Below are 20,397 nucleotides of genomic sequence, written 5' to 3'. Positions count from 1 at the left end.
GTCTTATAAAAACTCATCATCTAAAGCAGAGACGCTTCCCAAATAGATTTTCGTACATTGATCCGCCTTATATGACTGTCATACTCGCCAAAGAGAATTAAGAAGACCGAGAGTGCTCACTCCATACAACGGTTTAATTACTTACAATCAAAAATACTATTATTAGCAGTACTGAGAGTTCCGCTACTTGACGCTAGATGGAGACTACGAAAATACATAATAGTATTTTTGGTAACAAAACCGTTGTGTGGAGTGAGCACTCTTTGTCTTCTTTATTCTCTCTGTACTCGCTGGAGGTACTTCCTCAGTTGAGCTCTGCTCTAGATCTGGAATGACATCCGCTGCGCTGTGCCCTATCACACAAAGCGAGATGGCATTCACATTGCCCATACCTCTCTTTTGGACGTATAGTTTAAGGACATACCCGGGTCCACTTTTTTGTGTAGTTATTCTGTCTCGTTGTCCAAGGAACAATAGTGACACGTTTGTTAAAAGAAATATGGATGAAATGTATCACTTTCTACTTTATATTATACCCTCGGTGATGCTATAAAATATAAAACGAGTCCTAAGACGACCCTACAAGGAAAGTTTACATTTGTTGGCTACGGCTGTTTAGCGTAGAGACAGCAGAACAATCGCAATATAGGTAAATTATTAAGTGAAAGAACATAGTTCGTGTCATCCAAGATGACGCGGTAGATTTGTCAAAACTAACCTTTAATAACATGACATTACGAGTGAAGCCACGCGTCGTCGTGAATGACACGATCTATATGTTATAGAAGATAGAAGTACGCTCTTTTCTTGAGAGTTTTAAATGTCGTATCGGTCTGGAAACACCGCAGGCGACAGTTCATTCCGCAGTTTAGCTGTGTGAGGCTGGAAGTTTCTGGAGAAACGCACAGTTGAGGACTGCCAACTATCTAAGTGGTGGTAATGGAAATGTTGTCGCGTAGGGCGATGGCGGAAAGAAGCGTCAGCGTCAGGGATTAATCCGAACAATTCCTCGGAGCACTCACAGTTATACATGCAGAGCGAGGCTACATCTCTACGCTGCGCCAAGGAGTCAAGCCGACTTGAAATACGTTGGCAGTCGACAATTCGAGTCGCTCTTCGTTGGATGCGGTTCAGAGAGAGAAGCTGCTACTGGGGTGCCCTGCCCATAGATGACCGCATCATTCCATGGGTGGGCGAACCTGCCTTATCAAGCTGTAGGCGGAGGGCCGGTGTAAAATATTGTCTCGATCTGTTGAGCACACCGAGCTTTTTTGAGGCTAATTTGGCCTTACCCTCTAAATTACCGCGGAACTGGACTTCAAAATGTGGATGCCAAGGATTCTGATAATGGCTATGGTATTCAGAGACTTCCCCTCAAAATGAGGTGACACGACAAACATTTTTTTTGCGGTAAACGCGCAAACTTGTGTCTTGAGTAGGGTTAAAACAGACTAAGTATTTAAATTAAGTCGACCCTATTCAGAGACTTCTTTTAGGGAAATCTCAATTTCAGATGCGTTTTGTATTTAAAAAGTACGAGTACAGAAAAACCTTGGCTTAAAACCGGGATTTCGTCACGTATTTCATCTTAAAGCTCCCAGCTTCAATGAACTGCGATCTAAACCGCACAGCGACGTGTTTGACTTTGCTCTTCAATTGAAAAATATACCAGGACCTACTTATCTTTTTACTGGCGACCCGCTCTGGCTTCGCACGGGTGCAATATTGGCAAGGTGCGAAGTCGGTGGAGGTAGAAGTGGCACTGATTGCTATAATAAATGACTTTTGAATATATTGTTTTTTGAAACAAAGTTCCTTATCGGACGGTTGGCGGATGGGGGCTAGGTACTAACGTCTATCCTAGTGGCGCAGTTGGCAAACTAAGCGATTCGAAACAGGAGGTAATAGCGACGATCCGGGTTCCATTCCTGGACGTTTTTTTATATATATATATTTTTTATATATTTATATATTTTTTATATATTTTTATACTACGTCGGTGGCAAACAAGCATACGCGGACGTGTATGCATATATTATTTTTTCTTTTTTTTTGCGCTTGAATTTCATATTTTTGATTGACTAAGCGTGTATGAAGCTCGAGCTAAGTGTATCAGTTTCAGATTTAAAAAAAAATCCTATGTTTAGTTGTTCTCTCTGCCTGTAAGTCGCGTTTCTAAACTGATTTGTGAAATTTTGTGAGCAGTTTCGATAATTATTGTGTTGTGGATAAAGTTTTTTTTTTTAGGTATTTGTTAATCAATAATATACTACGTATATTCTGAATATTCTGCTAGATTTGTAAATTAAGCGCTAGATCAGGTAAACACTTCCACCTTTTTCTTTAGCGAAAAAAGGCTTTGAGCCATGAAACGAGTCTTTTGAAAAACTTAATAGCCACAAGTATTGCCTTTGATGAAATTGATGTAGAGGTTTTGTAAAGCAGTCAGGTGTAAAAGTATGTTTTAACAAAAAAAAAACAGAGTTTGTGTTTTTCGACTTTCTGAGAGCTAGAGCCCGGGGTTATACGGATACCGAATACTTGTAAAATATTATAATGTTCTTAATTTTTAAATAGGTCCAGAACTAATAATAAAGTTCACTTTTTAATATTTACATTTAATAAAAAGGTAATTAATAAATATTATAGAACATTTTTTTATACAAATTGAAGTCCCATGGTAAGCTCAATAAGGTTTGTTGTTTTGGGTACTTAGACAACGAAATATATAAATACTGAAATATATAGAAAACACCGCTCATCACACAAATAAATACCCTTACCAGAATTTGAACCCGGGACCATCGGCTTTATAGGCAGGATCACTGCCGACTGGATCTTATTGTGCACAGTTAAAAACACACGGAAAATGAAATACAGTTAAAAGCTAGGTAACAACAGTACCCCTAGTGTAAATAAATTCGATTTCGAAACGTGACGTACGCGTTTGCGTTTAGTCTCATTTTGTATTGGATTTAGAAAGAGCGCGCCAAGCGGGACGTTTTGGAAACCCAAAATCCTATACAAAATGAGACTTAACGCAAACGCGTTCATCACGTTATGATGTCGATCAAATTTACACTACAGTACCCCTAGTGTAAATATTTTCGACAGCGAAACGTGACGTACGCGTTTGCGTTAAGTGTCATTTTGTATGAGATTTTTGACTTTCCAAAACGTCCCGCTTGGCGCGCTGTTCAAAAACCCATACAAAATGAGACTTAACGCAAACGCGTACGTCACGTTTCGAAATCGAATTTATTTACACTAGGGGTACAGGTGTCTTATATTGATTTAAACCAACACTATTTTCGTTCATAGTTTAGCGATTAAGTCCCGTATTCTCTTGTGTCTTATCTTTGAGAAGCTCTGTTTGTCTGATCTGATCTGTTTACTGAAATGTGACATGTTACTAAGACGATGACACATTTAAGTAAAATATATTAAAGTACACAAAGAATGTTGTTTTGCCGACGCTCCCCACTAAAGAGATATGTCCAAAAGTACGCTAACTATCCGCCCCGACCCTTTGAGGCACGTGAATTATGTACTTTTGGAAGGACAACATGATAATGCCCGTATTATGACGCGCGACGTGTGTACTTTATACAGGACATTGTGTTTGTTGTGTTGTGTTTAGTGTTTAGTGGACACACTGTACTGAGATTGTTCGTTGAATGTGGTTTTTAACAAAACTATATGTATTCTGAGACCCTTCTCAGATTTGAGAATTTGAGGTAAATATCTCCGTCGCGTTGACGGGGTCGGCTCCTAAAATAAGTGCGATAAAGACAACTGCAGCTTAGTCGAAAAACCTTGCGTAAAATCTCAGAAATCGCGGTTTTGTTTGCGACATTTTCCACCTCCAAAACTTAACCTAAATTTTGGAAACGGAACAGGAAAGAAATAAGCTGTGTCTGACCAATTTGATTTTTGCGTTTATTTTTGCCGATATTGTATGCCAGGCGTCTGTTTTTGGTCGGTAAATAAATATTTTGTGTCGAATTTATTGATGTTTTCTATGTATTTATCATATTATATTTATATATTACCTCTCACTATTTATTGTTGTAGTATCTACAGTGCGAGTAGGTCGTCCCATAATACTTGTCTTTATTTATATTAAGCATCGAAAATATGGATAAAATAATCAACAATTGTTTTATCGGTAGAATACTATCGAATAGTGGATAATACGACTTAAAATATATTTATTTATTTATTTTATTTAATAAGCAGGCAGGCAGTTTGACAACTGATATGACCTGTATCCAATATTCATAAAGATAGTTATCATGAACGAGTAGTAGATATAATATGCTTGTCCAATTTATTTTTAAACTGGTTCACTGGTTCTGGTGGTATATGAACTGATTTGGTAGTCTAATATGAAGGTTACTCATAAAATAATTGAAGGAACACAATACCTATATAGACTCCTTATCCTCATACCTTAGAACCTACATGGTCGCGTACTGTGCGGTTTAAGAGGAATTTCCTCCCGCGGACGCTCCAGCTGTGGAATGAGCTCCCTTCCGAGGTTTTTCCGAGGGTCTACAGTATGGGGTTCTTCAAAAAAGGAGTGTACAGGTTTTTAAAGGGTCGGCAACGCGCATGTAACACCTCTGGAGTTGCAGGCGTCCATAGGCAGCGGTGACTGCTTACCATCAGGCGGGCCGTATGCTTGTTTGCCAGCGTCGTGATATTAAAAAAAAGACTCAGCAACCCGGTTGTGACACCTTTGAAGTAGAAAATGTTCAAATGCTACGTTGTGCGCTTAAATATTACCTGTATGCTTGTTCGACATAATCTAAGTATGAAAACATACCATTAGCTACTAAAATCACACATCAAGTAAATTTTCTTAAAAATAACATACAAAATAAATTCAATTCCCTATTTAATCATTTCAAATCCATCCTCATTATCCACAAGAATCACGAAAATGCACCGATTATAAAAAACGAGCGAGACGACGCTACACAGGAGGACGTGCGAGCGAGCTGGATGGCCGGATTGTACCAATCGATCGGGTTGCCGTGGCAACGGTATGGAGCTGTTAGAGCCGTGGACTTAGGAAACGTACGTGCAACTGGAAAGTGCTTTAAACAGCTCTTAAGATCTGCCCCACGACGTATAACAGTAACAGTCATTTTAATAGTAGTTTATGTGACTGTTACATAATAAGTGGAAAAAGAATTTCTAAAAACATTACTATAGCTTTTTATTCAAATTTATACGAATCTTTCCTTATAATTGACGTTTGACGACCGGTTTGGCCTAGTGGGTAGTGACCCTGCCTACGAAGCTGATGGTCCCGGGTTCAAATCCTGGTAAGGGCATGTATTTGTGTGATGAGCATGGATATTTGTTCCTGAGTCATGGGTGTTTTCTATGTATTTAAGTATTTATATATTATATATATCGTTGTCTAAGTACCCTCAACACAAGCCTTATTGAGCTTACTGTGGGACTTAGTCAATTTGTGTAATAATGTCCTATAATATTTATTTATTATTTAATTACAATATAACTATCTTCTTCTTTTAATATAACTTGAGAATCGGGTGCCTGTTAAGATAGACCATTCTTAGGGGAGATAAAAAGGCATTAAGGCATTAAGGGAAGGAATGGAAATATTAGTACTGTGAAGATGTTTGCCACTTTTACCCGAGGAGCCGAGATATATGAAGGTTGGAAACCTTCACAGTCTCTTGATAGATAACTGGCAACGATCATTTGAATTCAGAAGTATCGCCCTGCTGAAGGAATAAAGATCTGCAGGCGTTTTCATTCTGAAAGTTGCAAGCATCTGTGTTAGTCGACATTATTGTATTTCGTTTATGAAGAAAAAATATATAATAATATTAGAATCTACCCGGAGCGTTTACATTCCCCACCTCAGCTAGTCCGTACCCTTTTACAGTACACATCCGGTGAGTCTTTGTAGCTCAGCTGGCAGTGGCGATTGGGCAGTGTTCCAATGGTCACAACTTAGAGTCTTGCCGGAGGTGTACATTTTTCCGAAACGGTATGCACTTTGGACCTGGAGCTGGTGGCCTAGCAGTAAGAGCGTGCGACTTGCAAACCGCTCAAAGCAATGAGTTTTTCGGAATATATGTACGAAATATCATTTGATATTTACAAGTCGCTTTTCGGTGAAGGAAAACATCGTGACTAAACCGACTAATCCCCATAAGGCCTAGTTTACCCTGTGGGTTGGAAGTTCAGATGGCAGTCGCTGTCGCAAAAACTAGTTCTACACCAATTTTTGGGATTAGTTGCCACGCGGACCCCAGGCTCCCATGAGCCGTGGCAAAAATTCCAGGATGCGAGGAAGAATCACAATAGACTAAATACAAAAAAAAAAGTTGAACACACTTTCAGACTTTTGTTGGGGGATAGGTAAAAATTATTTTCGTTGTATTAAATTGTTTCTGAACACTTTGTCACGTTTGTATTTTTTTCTATCAAATTAATAAAAAAAAAGAGTGCTGTATGTCTTTCTAGCTGTATATTTTATTTAGAATGAGAAAAAAAAAATATGGGGCAAAATACAAGACAACGAAAAGAATTTTGACCCGGACCTTCCAGTTATATATTATACTTCTATGTCACTACGCTTTGCAAAGAAGACTTGTCCTGATGCCTCAGTGTAACAGGTAACAATGGGTTCCCGTCTCGCGAAGGAGGGAAGGCGAACTTATGTAATAAATGCGAATTTAAGGTACGTATTATTGCCCTTAACTATAAACTGGAACATTGGATTGGTAATGGGGTTAAACGGTTCTCTTCTTCTTTCTTTACTGCTGTAGATATCTACAACTTACATTTTAACTATATCTAACATTGTAATCTACATTTTATCTAGAAAGATCGCTCTCAACTCATAAATTTTTTTCATACTTCGTCGGTGGCAAACGAGCATACGGCCCTTATCCAGAAAGATCGCTCTCAACTCATACATTTTTTTTCATACTTCGTCGGTGACAAACAAGCATACGGCCCGCCTGATGGTAAGTAGTCACCGTAGCCTATGGACGCCTGTAACTACAGAGGTGTTACATGCGCGTTGCCGACCCTTTAAAATCTGTACACTTCTTTTTGGAAGAACCCCATACTGTATGCCCTCGGGAAAGCCTCGGGAGGGAGTTTATTCCACAGCCGGAGCATCCGCGGGAGGAAATTCGTCTTAAACCGCACAGTGCGCGACCATTTAGGTTCTAGGGTGTGAGGATGAACACCCTGCCGACGGTGAGCGGTGCGGTGATAGAAAGCGGCCGTTGACATCATGTCAAACAATTCTTCAGAGCACAGCCCATTGTACAAGTTGTAGAACACACACAAGGAGGCAAAGTCTCTCCTTAGACTTAAGGAGGTCCCTAACGCGAATGACCTTCGATATGAATGCCTTAATTTTCTAATGTTTTTAGTAGCTTATCATATTAACAGCAACGGCTGTAAACAATATAGTATACCATATTTCTTCAAAGTCCACTGTCTTCAAGATATTTGCCATCAAAGTTGAATAAGTTTAGGTCAGAAAACTGGTTAACTGGCCATAACTTTTGTGTTAATTAGTTTAAAATTAAAATCTCTGACCAGTTTTTAGAGACGTTAAAGACGAACCCAAATGTGTAGATTTCGTACATGTTAAATCCTTTACAGCAATCAAGGAACGAAAAAAGTTTTTTTTATACAATGTTTAAAAAAAGTGTTAATTTTTTTCAAAATCCGGCAGACCAGAACAGAGATCAAAGATTGACGAACCGATAGCCGTTTGTCTTATAATTCTATTCTATAGTGCAAATGTAGGAGAGACAACTCAAAACTAGTCAAAAATCGATGTAAACTGCGGGGAGCCCCTTAAAGGTTCAATGCCGCTTGTGAGTTTGGGATCGTATATCTTTTTTTTTATAAAAATGTTTACATTACATTACAGTTGAACCAATTCGTCACGAAACAGACTAACAGCAATAATAGTTTAATAAGCATTAACAATTATAAAAACAATAATGGCTCATTGACAAATTAAATTAGAACAGTTGAGCACCTAGCATCCATCGCCTCACAGAATCTCAAGCATTCACTATACACTGCCGCCGATCGCCACGCAAATAGGTCGCATTCAAGCGTCGATGCCAGGAGCGCATTGAGCAGTGAATGGGCGCGGGGCAGCGGCGAGTTCCTGCGCGATACGGTGCGCGCCGGCGGCACGGCCAACAGGTCGCGTTGTCGTGCTCTGAGGGCCATTCTTGGGACGTCCGGAACAAACTGACGCATGAGACCAGAGACAACTTCGGGACAGTCTGACTCCCCACGCAAGGCTCGGCATGCCATGACAAGGAGTTTGTAATTCCGCCTGACCTCCAAAGGAATTGTACCCGAGGGAGCCGAGAAGATACTTTGTCGGGTACAGGTACGGATAGAATCCGAATATTTTTCTATAAAAGAACCATAAAAATACTTTCCGGACCTTCTCAAGCAGTAAAGCATACGTCGATTCGTTAGGGGTTCCATATGATCGACGAAGTCTCCAGTCTACATTGTAATCTACATTTTATCCAGAAAGATCGCTCTCAACTCATTCAATTTCACCTTGCATGTTAAAGAATGCTTGTAACTATCGGAAAACGCTCAAAACTTTGTTGGCTCATTACAGGAGCGATTGCATTACTTTCTAGGGCCCTATTCGACTCATGAAAGTGACAAGCGTGACGTGAAGTCAATATCAAATTATGTCTAATTTCAAACATGTGAAGCTTTTAAGTTCAGTAGATAAGTTAATATTTTAAAAAATTAAGAGAATCGGTTGAGAAACATGAAACCCGCAGGAGAATATCCGGTCGAGGATCATGATACCCGCAGGAGTATTTCGGGTATACAAAAGTATTTTCTCCTAAGTTATGTTGTTGTATAATGTACCTACTATTTTATATTTTCCTCGGCCCTTATCTGCCCTCGTTTACGCTCGGACCCATAAATTGCCTCGGGTAAAACGGGTTTCTTTATGGCTTTTTATATAATGTAAAAAAAAATTCAGGTTAAAATGATGAGTCTAAGGCCTTAAAAATCAATAAAAACGAATAAAAGACGTCCGATTTTTTTTACTGAGCGAAGAGAAGGTTAAAAAAATCAAAAATTCTTTATTTAACAAAAACACGTAAATTATGATCAAAGAGATGGGATAGCCCTGTAAGCAAAATAAATGCTTGTGTTGGGAGACACCGCTCTTCCTTTGGTAACTTGAGGTAACTACAATAACATTTTGGTATCTACTGCATGATTATTTTTAGGTATAAATACCTATCTTAAGATAAAATTATAAGGAATGTTTTCGTTTCTGCCTTCGCTTTTGCTCAGTATAAATAATCAGACCTTTTTTATTCGTTTTTATTGATTTTTAAGGCTTTAGACTCATCACTATATCCTGAAAAATAATTGTACATTATATAACAAGCCATAAAGAAACCCATTTTACTCGAGGCAATTTATCGGTCCGAGCGTAAACGAGAACAGATATGGGCCGAGGAAAATATACAGAAATATCAAATACTTAAAATATTTATTCATAAAGAAATACGATAAAATAAGAGCGAGCAGCGGCAGCATTGGTAGTTTGTATAACAGATTTTGGACTTTATTGCTAAGTCAAAAGGGATCATAATTCGTTATTTTATGCACGAGAGCAAAAAAAAACTATTTTATGCATTTTACGTGGGACTAAACAACAACCAGAGAATGAGAAGAAATGAATATATAATTTTCATATGAAACCTTAAAAAGCTCGAAACATAGCATTTTAGCTAGTACCGGGTGGGGGGGGGGGGCACAACTTGACGTCCCTTAGCGTGTACAACCGCAGATAAGATAATTACATGAATTTTGACAACCCTACATAACCGAAAGGGATAGTTCCATACATTGGAAAGGGACACCATGATTCGGCCCTGAATCGCTGTCAAACTTCGGCTTTGTAGGTAATTTCCTTTCTTCATGGCAGTACTATAATTTATTCTGGGGCTATAACGTTTGGTCGCAGTTAACCTTACACGCTCCTTCCAGTAGTCAATGGAAACCGTTTTCTCCCGAAATAGAAATATCATCAAAATGTTGGTACGTATTTAAATGTTCATTTTCAATACTGGTATTCTGGTATAGCTGGTCCAATATCGAAATTCAATACGTATGAAGCATCGGATATTGAGTTTCCTACTCATAAAACTTGACCCGCCCTGTTCGTATAAGCAATGGGAATACACGCCCGTTATTATTTAATTTAATGTTGTTTCAGTTTTGATAGGAAAATTATGCTAATGGCTAAGATCGGTTGAGGTAATATCGACGTGTGGAGGTATGTAATGGAATATTATGATCTCATCGTTTGGCTTAGAACTGTTCAGGTTCAGAACGGTGTTAAATATTACTTTGTAGGTTAATATAAGTTTGTAACCTCCTTACACAGCTGGTGGCTCAACGACGGTTTTTATACATAGGGTAATTATTATGATATATTTTATGATTTACAATAACAATACATGGATATACACAGTGTTACTATAATTAGCTTAAATCTAAAATAGACCCTTGAGGCCTTGTACCAAGGATGCTGGCGGTATTTCCTCGTTGTATCGCAATGCTGATACTTTATGCGAGTGCTTCGGTCACCAGTTACGTCAACCAAACGCTTCGCGATTTCTGCAAAAAACTTGTGTGCGCTGGGACCGGGTCCATATTGGGTTGCATAAAAGTTTAAGTCATATTTTGATAAGCATAACAACTTGTGTCATAATCATCATTGCGCATACAAATGAAAAGTCATATTATATTGTGTCATACATTTTTAGCCATAATATTTGATGACATACATGGCAGTTGTCATATATTTTTTGTACATACCTAACAAACCTAACCTAAAATTGTATGCGAATTATATTTATGACTATAAAAATTATGACATCACACATTTATGACAAAAACCCAGTTATGCTCAGGGATAATTCTGACGAAAGATTTTTATGACCCCCATTGACTTTCAGAGTTTCAACACTAAATGGTACAAAATGATGTTATGATTTAAATTGAACGTTGTACGTTTGTATTATAAATTTAGTAGATTGGTGCTCTATTACTATTTTGATACTTTAAGTACTAGTTTTAACATTTGCCGATAAGTTTAATTAGGTACGTGAATTTATTAATACCTGAATCTCATGAACAGGAAGTGTGTAAAGAAACGGATAATCTAGAAGTCCTGGAAAATATCAATAAAATCCAAACATTGGAACGTAACGAGTTACTGAAAACCAATATTTAGAAGAAATCTGTGGAGTGAAGCGACTCGTCAGTAGTAATTTGATTTAACAATGTAAAATATATAAAAATATCTTGGCGAAACATATGTCTATATATGTCTTTGTATTTTACATAGTGGTAGAAATTATGTGAGATGACTTTGAGTGCACGTCGAAGTATATTCATTTTATTTCCTTAGGTTTCTTACGTGTGCACAGAAAATCAAAAATATGTTATAGTATCAAAACTATAATTCCTACTACACAAAGTGTGACCAGCCAAAGAATTTTTTTAATTTCCCGCCAAAAAATTGTGTAATATTTCGGTAGCCAGACTCTACCTATTGTGTTAAAACAACACCAATTTTTACGAATTGCGTAACGATAAAACAGAAGTAAACACATACACGTTATTCTGAAATCCCTAAAAGCCACACGGGACCTTTTATTTTCAAACGGCTATTTGGCAAAGTCGCACATCCCCGATTAAACCCGTATTTGCGCAGCTGCTCATAGCCTGAGGGCCCGCCGTTAATAACTCAGGTCGTTGAGAAAGAAAAATAATAAGGATCGAAAACACTTCAAGTGGGATTGAAATAAGCTGATAGAAAAATAAGGATGGAAAACACTTGTCGTAAAATATGTTTTTGAATGTGAGAAACGAAAATAATACTGAGATTTTTCTTTGCTGTAGAAGTTATTATAATTGGTAGGAATAACACTGGAGAAATTATTTCCTTAAGGCACACATAAGCCCGCGATAAACTAGTATTTGAGCTGCGCATAGTCCGAGGATCTTTAGAAGGCAGGTCGTTGAGAAAGAAAGATAATAAGATGGATGGATGGATAAACCGTTTATTCTATTATATTATAAGACTGTAAACACTTGATATTAAGATGTTTGAGTGCGATAGACTGAAATAATATAAACGTTATTTTTCTTAGATGTTGAGTATTGTAATAATCCCTGCTTTATAGTTTGAAGGAAAGCGCATATTCCCTATTAACCTGCATTTACGCAGCAGATCATCAGTCCGAAGGCCCACCATTAGGGCCCCGTGAGTTCAGGGTTCAGGTTCATCTCTCACTCTCACAGGGCGTAAGCCCAGGACCAGGATCACGGATGTCATGACATATTTGTTTTTTTTTTGTAAGTTTTAACATAAACAAAGTAATCGATGACTTCGATCAAAAATAACATCGAGCATTTTTTGTAGCAATTTTCATATTTTTAGCTTTTGCTATATTTCTTTTCTATCAAGCAAAAGTAAACCTAATTATTTATACAACTACTGAAAAACATTCAGAAATCATTGCATTTATTCGTGATAAACGATGACATACAAAAGTATAACAACATAACAAAAGAAAGAAACATAGAATAAATAAATAGTTTACCACGAAATGGTCCCGCCTCAGCATTAATGCTAACTCAAAATTCAGCGCTGATCTTCCGGCAGGACCATTTGCGGGTTACGAACGCAGCTGTATGACACGGCATACAACTGAACTTTATATTCATATCAGATCTCTTTTTAACCGCTGTCTCTCAACCTATGTCTGCTGACCCTTTTGCCGGAATGTTTTCCAACGATCAAAGGCTATTTCGTCCTATTAATTAATATTGATTATTAATTATCGGTATTTTTTCGTTAATTGGCGCGTGAACGTAATTGGCTACAGACAAATTGTAAAGTTAATTTTAACACTTAAGTGTTATAAAAACAGATCGTTCTTATGGAAATTTACAAGGAAATTGGTTCTTTCTCATTATTTCTGGGTGTATTGAGTAATGGAATTACATAATCATAAACGTCTGTAAAATGTAAGAAACTCTTGATTATCTTTTGTCCTTATCCGTCATTTTGACATTTATGTTTGTTAGAACGAGACAAAATTCAAAAGATGTTTGTGAGTGGTTTGGTCAAAATTGTTGATTTGTCATTTGTCCCCAATAAACGTGACAGAGTGGGGCTTTTTGTATGAGATGAAATTTAGTTTAAATTTTTCTCATGTAAAATATAATATACAGCTAGAAAGACATACAAGTATCACTCGACTTTTTTTTTATTTGATAGAAGACGGAAATAGAAGCGTGACGGAGTGGTCGGAAACAAGACAACGAAAAGATTTTTTTTGACCCGGTTGCTAAGTTTTATGAATAAAGCGGTAAGACAGTTGAGTATTTTAATTGTTATGAATATCTGGGCTGAAAATCGAAGTTCGTAAATTTCGAGCATCTCTGTCATTTTAATTACACTTTGATTGGAGTAAAAGAGAGAGATGCCCGCAATATGCGAGTGGTGCTACTTTACCGCACTACTGCGATAATTAGCACATTACGTAACTATGTCGAAAATTTAAAAGACCATACCTATTTATGTGTGTAAGTGGTTTATTAAAAATAATTTGACGTTGACATAGATTTTAGACATTTTTGTTACTATAGTTTGACATTACAATTAAGATCCAAAATGTTAAAAACTCGGTGACCATGTAAGTTTATTAAGTATATGTCTCAAAATAAATGTACAAAACTGTTATCATGCCATTATTGGCCGGCAAGACCACGTAAAAATCTGATAACACAAAACCATAAAACACGTACAGGAGAGTGGGATAATACGGGACTACGGGTAATTGGGGACGTTCATGTGTTCGCCGATAAGGTTCTTTAATAGATATGAGCTTTATAAACCAACCAACGCTGTATTTATCTCACGGGCAATGAGGGATTGCGGACGGAAAATATTTTGTATTTTTTGAAAAAATATACTTGTTGATTAGTAACTAATAATTACTGATGATGGTTTTAAAAACTAATAACGAAAGTTATTTAGATAAAAAGATATGTATCACTAATGATATTATTTTGTTATTGATAACATGGAAATATAAAAAAAATATGTGCACCATAATATCAATGGTTTCGCCAATCTGCGAAGCAGTTTGTTGGCGATGATCTCGCTCGTTTTATACTGCAAAGGCAGGTACATTAATTTGCACTATACCGTCCCGTCGTAGCCCATTTTTATGTATATAAGATTGGGCCATCGCTGGTGGCGATTTGGATTCATTCAATGATGACCTTAAGTGTCCAAAATTCACCCACTCTCTCCTACCTAGACAAGACTTTAGAATAAAATTAGTTATTCCCAATGCAAGGCAAGCCAGCTTCACAATACAAGCTGTCCCAAAATTCTACGTTCGTCTTATTCGCGAAGTTACCCGTCGTCGACTGTACGTTGATATCTAAATATTCCTTGTTCTCTGTCGTGTATACCGGCCATATTAGTTCAGAGGAGTTATCTGGAGTTGGGTTGCTGAAAAAAAAATAGAGTGGTTTTGACGATCAGTTGTAAATATAAACATTATCTTGCTGACTTGGAAAAACAAATGCGTCTAGGGTAATTGCAACTATGGGGCAAATACAACTAGGCACACTCTAAAAATACGAGTACATTCACAGTATACCTAAGATATAGAGCCACCTGTATTTACACTTATGGTTAGTCATAAAAGAGATTTCAGTGATGATATAAGTGGCTCTAGCTCTATATTTAATTTTTGGACATATATTTAAAGTGGTTGCGTTTGCCCCATTTGTTTTGTTTGACTTGAATAATAAAAAAAACACGTTTAACGTATTCTTGACTATATCAACATGTTGGGCAAAGCAAAGCAAACAATTAAGAACGTATAACCATGCTCGATGCACCAATTACATTTCATTAAAGTATCAAAAGGGCTTCTATGTATTGACTTCGGCTTCGCGCACGCCTCCCAAATGCCCGAAACACCATTGCTCCGTGATGGAAAAAAAAACTATTAAGCCCAAAAAGGTATTTTATCGTGTATAAATAACAACAAGAACCAACAACAACAACAAACAACAAGAGGTAAACTAACCTGGTTTTAGCAAAATCCGTCCATAATTTTGTCACCTTCGTTACGTATTCCTTCAAGTTTTCTTGCGATTCGTAAGCATCTTTGGTATAATCACTAGAAAACATATAAAATACATCGTCTCCATGGCAGGCTCCTTCCAAATCCAAACCGGTACTATATAATGATTTTAAAAAATTAAGGTCACTAACGTAACTGAATCTGTACATATAAATGGGACTGCTGTGTTTAGCATACAAGTATGTGAATCTATGTGTGTCGTAGATGAAATTCCCATGAGACAACATAGTGACAATCTCATTATAATCGTTCGCTGTATATTCTCTGTCACCAATATAAAATGTCCTTATTGCTATGCCCGTATCATTCATTTCCTTTTGGGTTAAGTTTTTGGCGATCTCTGTAGGTACGTCGTAGGATGGATTATTATTATAAATGTCTAACATTCCTAAGCGATCTTGAATCATAAGAATGGCTTCTGCGGAGTTATAACCTATCATCAATGGAACTTTGCGAATTGTTTCCGACTGAAGAATATCCAAAGGATTTTCGCTTAGAAACGCTTCGACATCATCAAATGTCTTTTCAACAACAGGCAAAAATTTCTCAGGTTGTCCTCTATACTTCTCATCATCTGTAGTCGTAGCAGCTGTTAAATTAGTTAAGTTAGCTGCTGGTAGAGTTCTTAGGAACTCAATCAGCTCAGTGGTATTGTCCGTGTCTTTTCCTAAAACTTTTCCAACTCTAAATGCTCTGTTCTTGCTGTCTTCACCTATCGCCCAATCATGGACGCTACTACCACTTTGCGCGATAACTTTATGGAAGAGTCCAGTAGTCATCGGCGACAAAATATGATGAGTCACTGAGCAAGCCCCGGAACTCTCACCAAAAATCGTAATATTGTCGGGATCACCTCCAAACGCTGCTATATTCTCTTTTACCCACTTCAATGCAGCAACTTGGTCCTTCATACCTGCATTGCCAGGAACCTCAGAAGTATCCACACTTAAGAATCCAAGCACTTCAAGTCTGTAGTTTAAGGTGACCAGGACAACATCCTGTTGAACAAGAAACTTTGGTCCGTATAGGATATCGTTTCCAGATCCAGATGAATAGGATCCTCCGTGGATGTAGACCATGACAGGTGTACTACCATTGAGGGATTTGGTAAAGACATTGAGGAATAAGCAGTCTTCGGAGCCTTGGAAGACGGAGTCTGTTTGCGCGCAGATGGAACCATATTCGGTCGCTTGGCGTATGCCTTCCCAGGGTTCAGGTGACAGGGGAGCCTGGAGAAATAACAAAATTTAAATTAAATTAAAAAATAACAAAAATAAAATTAATTACAGTTCAGTTCTACAGCCACTAAATAATGGTAGGTAGGTAGATGTAAGTTACTAAGTGTCAAATAAATAAATATTTAACACCATCCCAAGACCGGTGCGGAAGATTTATCGCCGGGTACGGAACCAATTTTGTAAAGTCAATCGATGACTCTTACCCATTTAACCTTTTGAACGCCAAGTACACCTAAAGTCTTCGTTATTAGTCGTACTCACAGCGCCAGAAACAACTATAGTTGTTAAGGCCGACAATATCAAAAGTAACCTTCACATTTTCAAGTAAGGTTTACATTAGCTCACTTGCGTCCAGGACCTTAGCGTGTCAGTGACGTTTTTCTTATGAAAAAAAGCGTTTCAAAGATTAAAAACAAATCGATACGGATAGATACAACGTTGTAAAAAGAATACATACCCTGAACCTCAGCTGCCCAACCGGAGCCTGAGCATACGGGATGCCCTTGAAACTGTAGTATGTGGATCCATCATACAACGTATCGGTAGCACCCTGTAGTTCCCCTAGCTTCGTAGTCACTACGGGGTCGGTCTGTAAAATAATATAGGAATTAATTTTGTAATCAACAGAAACGTCTGCAAACAATGCTATTAATTCTTTTTCATTTCTTGTTTCACAAATTGAGTAAGTTCCACGGTAAGCTCAAGAACCACCCTGCGGTACCCCGAATTTTACCAGCGTCTCATCACTTTTATATTCACCTATTTTAACAATTTGAGTTCTATCAGTAAGATAATCAGTGAAAATTTGGTGAGGAGTTCCTCTTATGCCTAGGTTATGTAGTTTATCAAGAAGAATTGGGATAGAGACTGTATCAAAGGCCTTGGCTATATCGAGAAATACTCTTATGCATTTGGATCTGGAATCGAGTTTATTGACAATATGTCCGACAACGTGATTAATTGCATCTGTAGCTGAGATATTATTTCGAAAGCCATATTGATTACTGGACAGAAGGTTAAAATTTTGCAGGAAATGTCTCAGACGTTTATTTATAACCTTTTCAAGAACTTTAGATACAACAGGAAGTAATGCTATCGGATGCACATGTATCGTACAACGTTTTACAGTACATATAGCCCTTTAAATTTCCGACATAGTTACGTAATGTGCTAATTATCGCACTAGTGCGGTAAAGTAGCACCATATATATTGTAAAATATATGAGTCCCTTCCTGTGAAACTTACCACTCTTATCAGCGAGTTGTAAGTATATATATGTCGGTGCGTTTTAGTTTTTAATGCATTACTTTCATAATTTTCATCAGAAATCCATAAATGATTTTTAGAATATTTCTAACATGTATCAAATAAAAAAAATAAACTTTAAATTACTATATAATTAAATTTATTATCTAAAAACGTGTGAACTCGTAATCCGGCGGCCGGCTGTGTAAACTACCGCACTATAGTGCCGAATTGGCAAGCCACGGAATACCGAATTATTTTAGTTAGATACTTACCACAAAAAGATTTGAATGTTTAATAGTGGGTAGGTACTTTATCGAACAGGCGAAGCTAAGCGAAGCGAAGTTCTTACATTCAACTTAGAATAAACGGCTGGCAACACAAATACATGATCTGTGAAAATTCGTGTTACAGTGGAGTCTTAGTAGTGTTACCCTTTGGGTACGGTACCCTAAACACCTAACCAAACGAACCAAAATAAATTGAGGACATTTTCTCAGTAAAAAATATTGCTATTACTATAAATACTCCCAATCGAATATTTTTTTATTAAGTAGGTAATATAAATGCATATTTAACAAATAGGCGGAAACAGATGGGATTAATCCGTATTGAATACCACAGGTTATAAGTATAAAACACATTTGTAAATAAATTGAAAAATGATCATCTTATAATTTTCATTATATGTATACAGTATTATTTGAAATTAGGAATAATATTGCCTTACCTCTGCACAAACTGTGCATTTTGCATAAAGCAAGTGAAGACAGAAGAAAACTAACAAATTACAAAACGTAGACATTCTCACAAGGCGAGAGTTCAACAGGTAATGAGTTCGGAACACGTGCGAGATCGTTATATATATATATATCATCGTTCAATGTTAAGGTGAAGTAGGTTCACCCAGTAGAGATTTTGAACCGTAGCGCAAGTGGCGATTTGGCCATACAATGTGTTAGTACACGTATAGTGGAGCCGGTAACCACGTATACTACGACGAATTTCATTAAAGGTCTTCTTTGGACACGTGTAACTTGTGAAATATTTTAACTAGCGTTTTGATGTCACTTTTAGCTGATATCTTGTATTATCGTTTAATATTAAAAAACTACTCAACGACCTCGTTTAAAAAAAAAGATAAAATGTAAAAAAAAGTAATATTTTGAAGACATTTTTTCTTTTTGTTATTAAGGCCTATTTGAATAAAGAATATTTTGATTTTGAATATTTTGATTTTGATTTTGATTTTGAAGGCTCGGGTGATTTTGGAAAATTGTCTGTGACGTTTATGCTTGAAATGTATGCCCTAATTCATTATACGTGTTGGCTTTTGCTCCGCGCACGTTTCCCAAATATCCGGAACACTATTGTTCCGTGATAGGAAAGAAATGCTAATTAATACATTTACAGTACATATGGGGCTACTTTATAGCACTAGTGCGAGAAGTAGCATATTATGTTACTGTGTCGAACATTTAAAGGGCCATATGTACTGTAAAACGTTGTACGATACATGTGCGAATAGGTAATTCGCAACTCGTGTCGATTTAAAACACTCCCTTCGGTCGTGTTTTAATTTATCGCCACTCGTTTCGAATTTCCTATTTTTCGCACTTGTATCGTAATGTACTATTATACTCGTAGAGTCATTTTAAATCCGCTCTTAATACGACACATTGTAAATGTTGGCGACAGGTATCTTGAATTCTTGGTTTATCTTAGTAATTACAAAACTCAGGAAAATATTGTCTGATAAACTGGTTATGCATGACATAGACATCATTTCTGTAGTTGCTTTTATACGATTGATTAAGTTTTATAGCAGAGAATATCGTATCAAAGATGCCTCTGTTTAAACAAACATTTTCATTGTATAGGCAAATAGGACCGATTCAAGCCCCTAAATCTTCCATGTAGATTAGTCTAAACACACACTTCAATACTATAGTTGTGATTTTTCGATTACTTTTTGTTTTCTTTTCATTTTAACGGTAAAACCCGTTTTGCCGCACACGACCTTATAGAATAAGCTAACGCAACAAATTTACTACGCGTGAAGTACCGGGTACGCGTGAAGTAAGTAGCGCGGGTTTCGAGAAGCAAGCAATTCAGCGCCGCATTTTTAGATTTTATTGTTTAAAAAGGGGCTACCAGGCCAAATTCGCTGTTTTTACGTCGCTATAGCATGCTTGAACGTTGTATAAACAATGAAGATATGTACACAATATTTTGGCTTGGTAGTTGTTCTTTAATAATGTCTACTGATATTTCAAAAAACAACGTATCAAAGTAAATATTTTTTCCGTGAACCCTTTTCTCGGGTTAAAATCCGTATAAATTCTTTTATAAATAATGCAACGCTTAGACACGAAACTGTAACCAATAGTGAAAAATAATGTACACTTCAATTACGTCTACCGATTTTTTTTATTATATAAATGGTTTTTAAGAATTTGATACTATACGTGTGGCGCCCAGGCGCGCGGGTGTCTGCGCGGGCGACGAGGGGTAGTCGCCACTTGACCGTCAGACGGGTAATCTGTGTGACGAGACGCGATTTTGATTTTTGAGAGTGTTGAGTGATAGGACACTGTTCATTAAAGTTAAAACTGAGTGAGTGTTGTGTCCAACGGACGCAATAATTTGCTTG

At 37.2% G+C, this 20,397-nt stretch overlaps 2 protein-coding genes across 3 annotated transcripts in view; one reads left to right on the top strand and one right to left on the bottom strand.

The window, feature by feature from the left end:
* LOC133532942 (synaptotagmin-7-like) overlaps window positions 1–20,397 on the top strand; it is a 940,830-nt gene that overhangs the window by 694,078 nt on the left and 226,355 nt on the right. The window lies entirely within an intron of this gene.
* Window positions 13,672–18,584, bottom strand: LOC133533030 (esterase FE4-like). Its single transcript, XM_061871942.1, has 4 exons — window positions 18,475–18,584; window positions 16,956–17,087; window positions 15,204–16,489; window positions 13,672–14,617 (listed from the first exon to the last, which is right to left on the bottom strand). Exons 1-4 carry the CDS (start codon window positions 18,547–18,549, stop codon window positions 14,440–14,442), a joined length of 1,671 nt encoding a protein of 556 aa, XP_061727926.1. The 5' UTR covers window positions 18,550–18,584; the 3' UTR covers window positions 13,672–14,439.

The sequence above is a fragment of the Cydia pomonella genome, chromosome 28 (assembly GCF_033807575.1).
Source record: "Cydia pomonella isolate Wapato2018A chromosome 28, ilCydPomo1, whole genome shotgun sequence".
Classification (NCBI taxonomy): Eukaryota; Metazoa; Arthropoda; class Insecta; order Lepidoptera; family Tortricidae; genus Cydia; species Cydia pomonella.
This window is presented reverse-complemented; position numbering and strand designations above follow the sequence as displayed.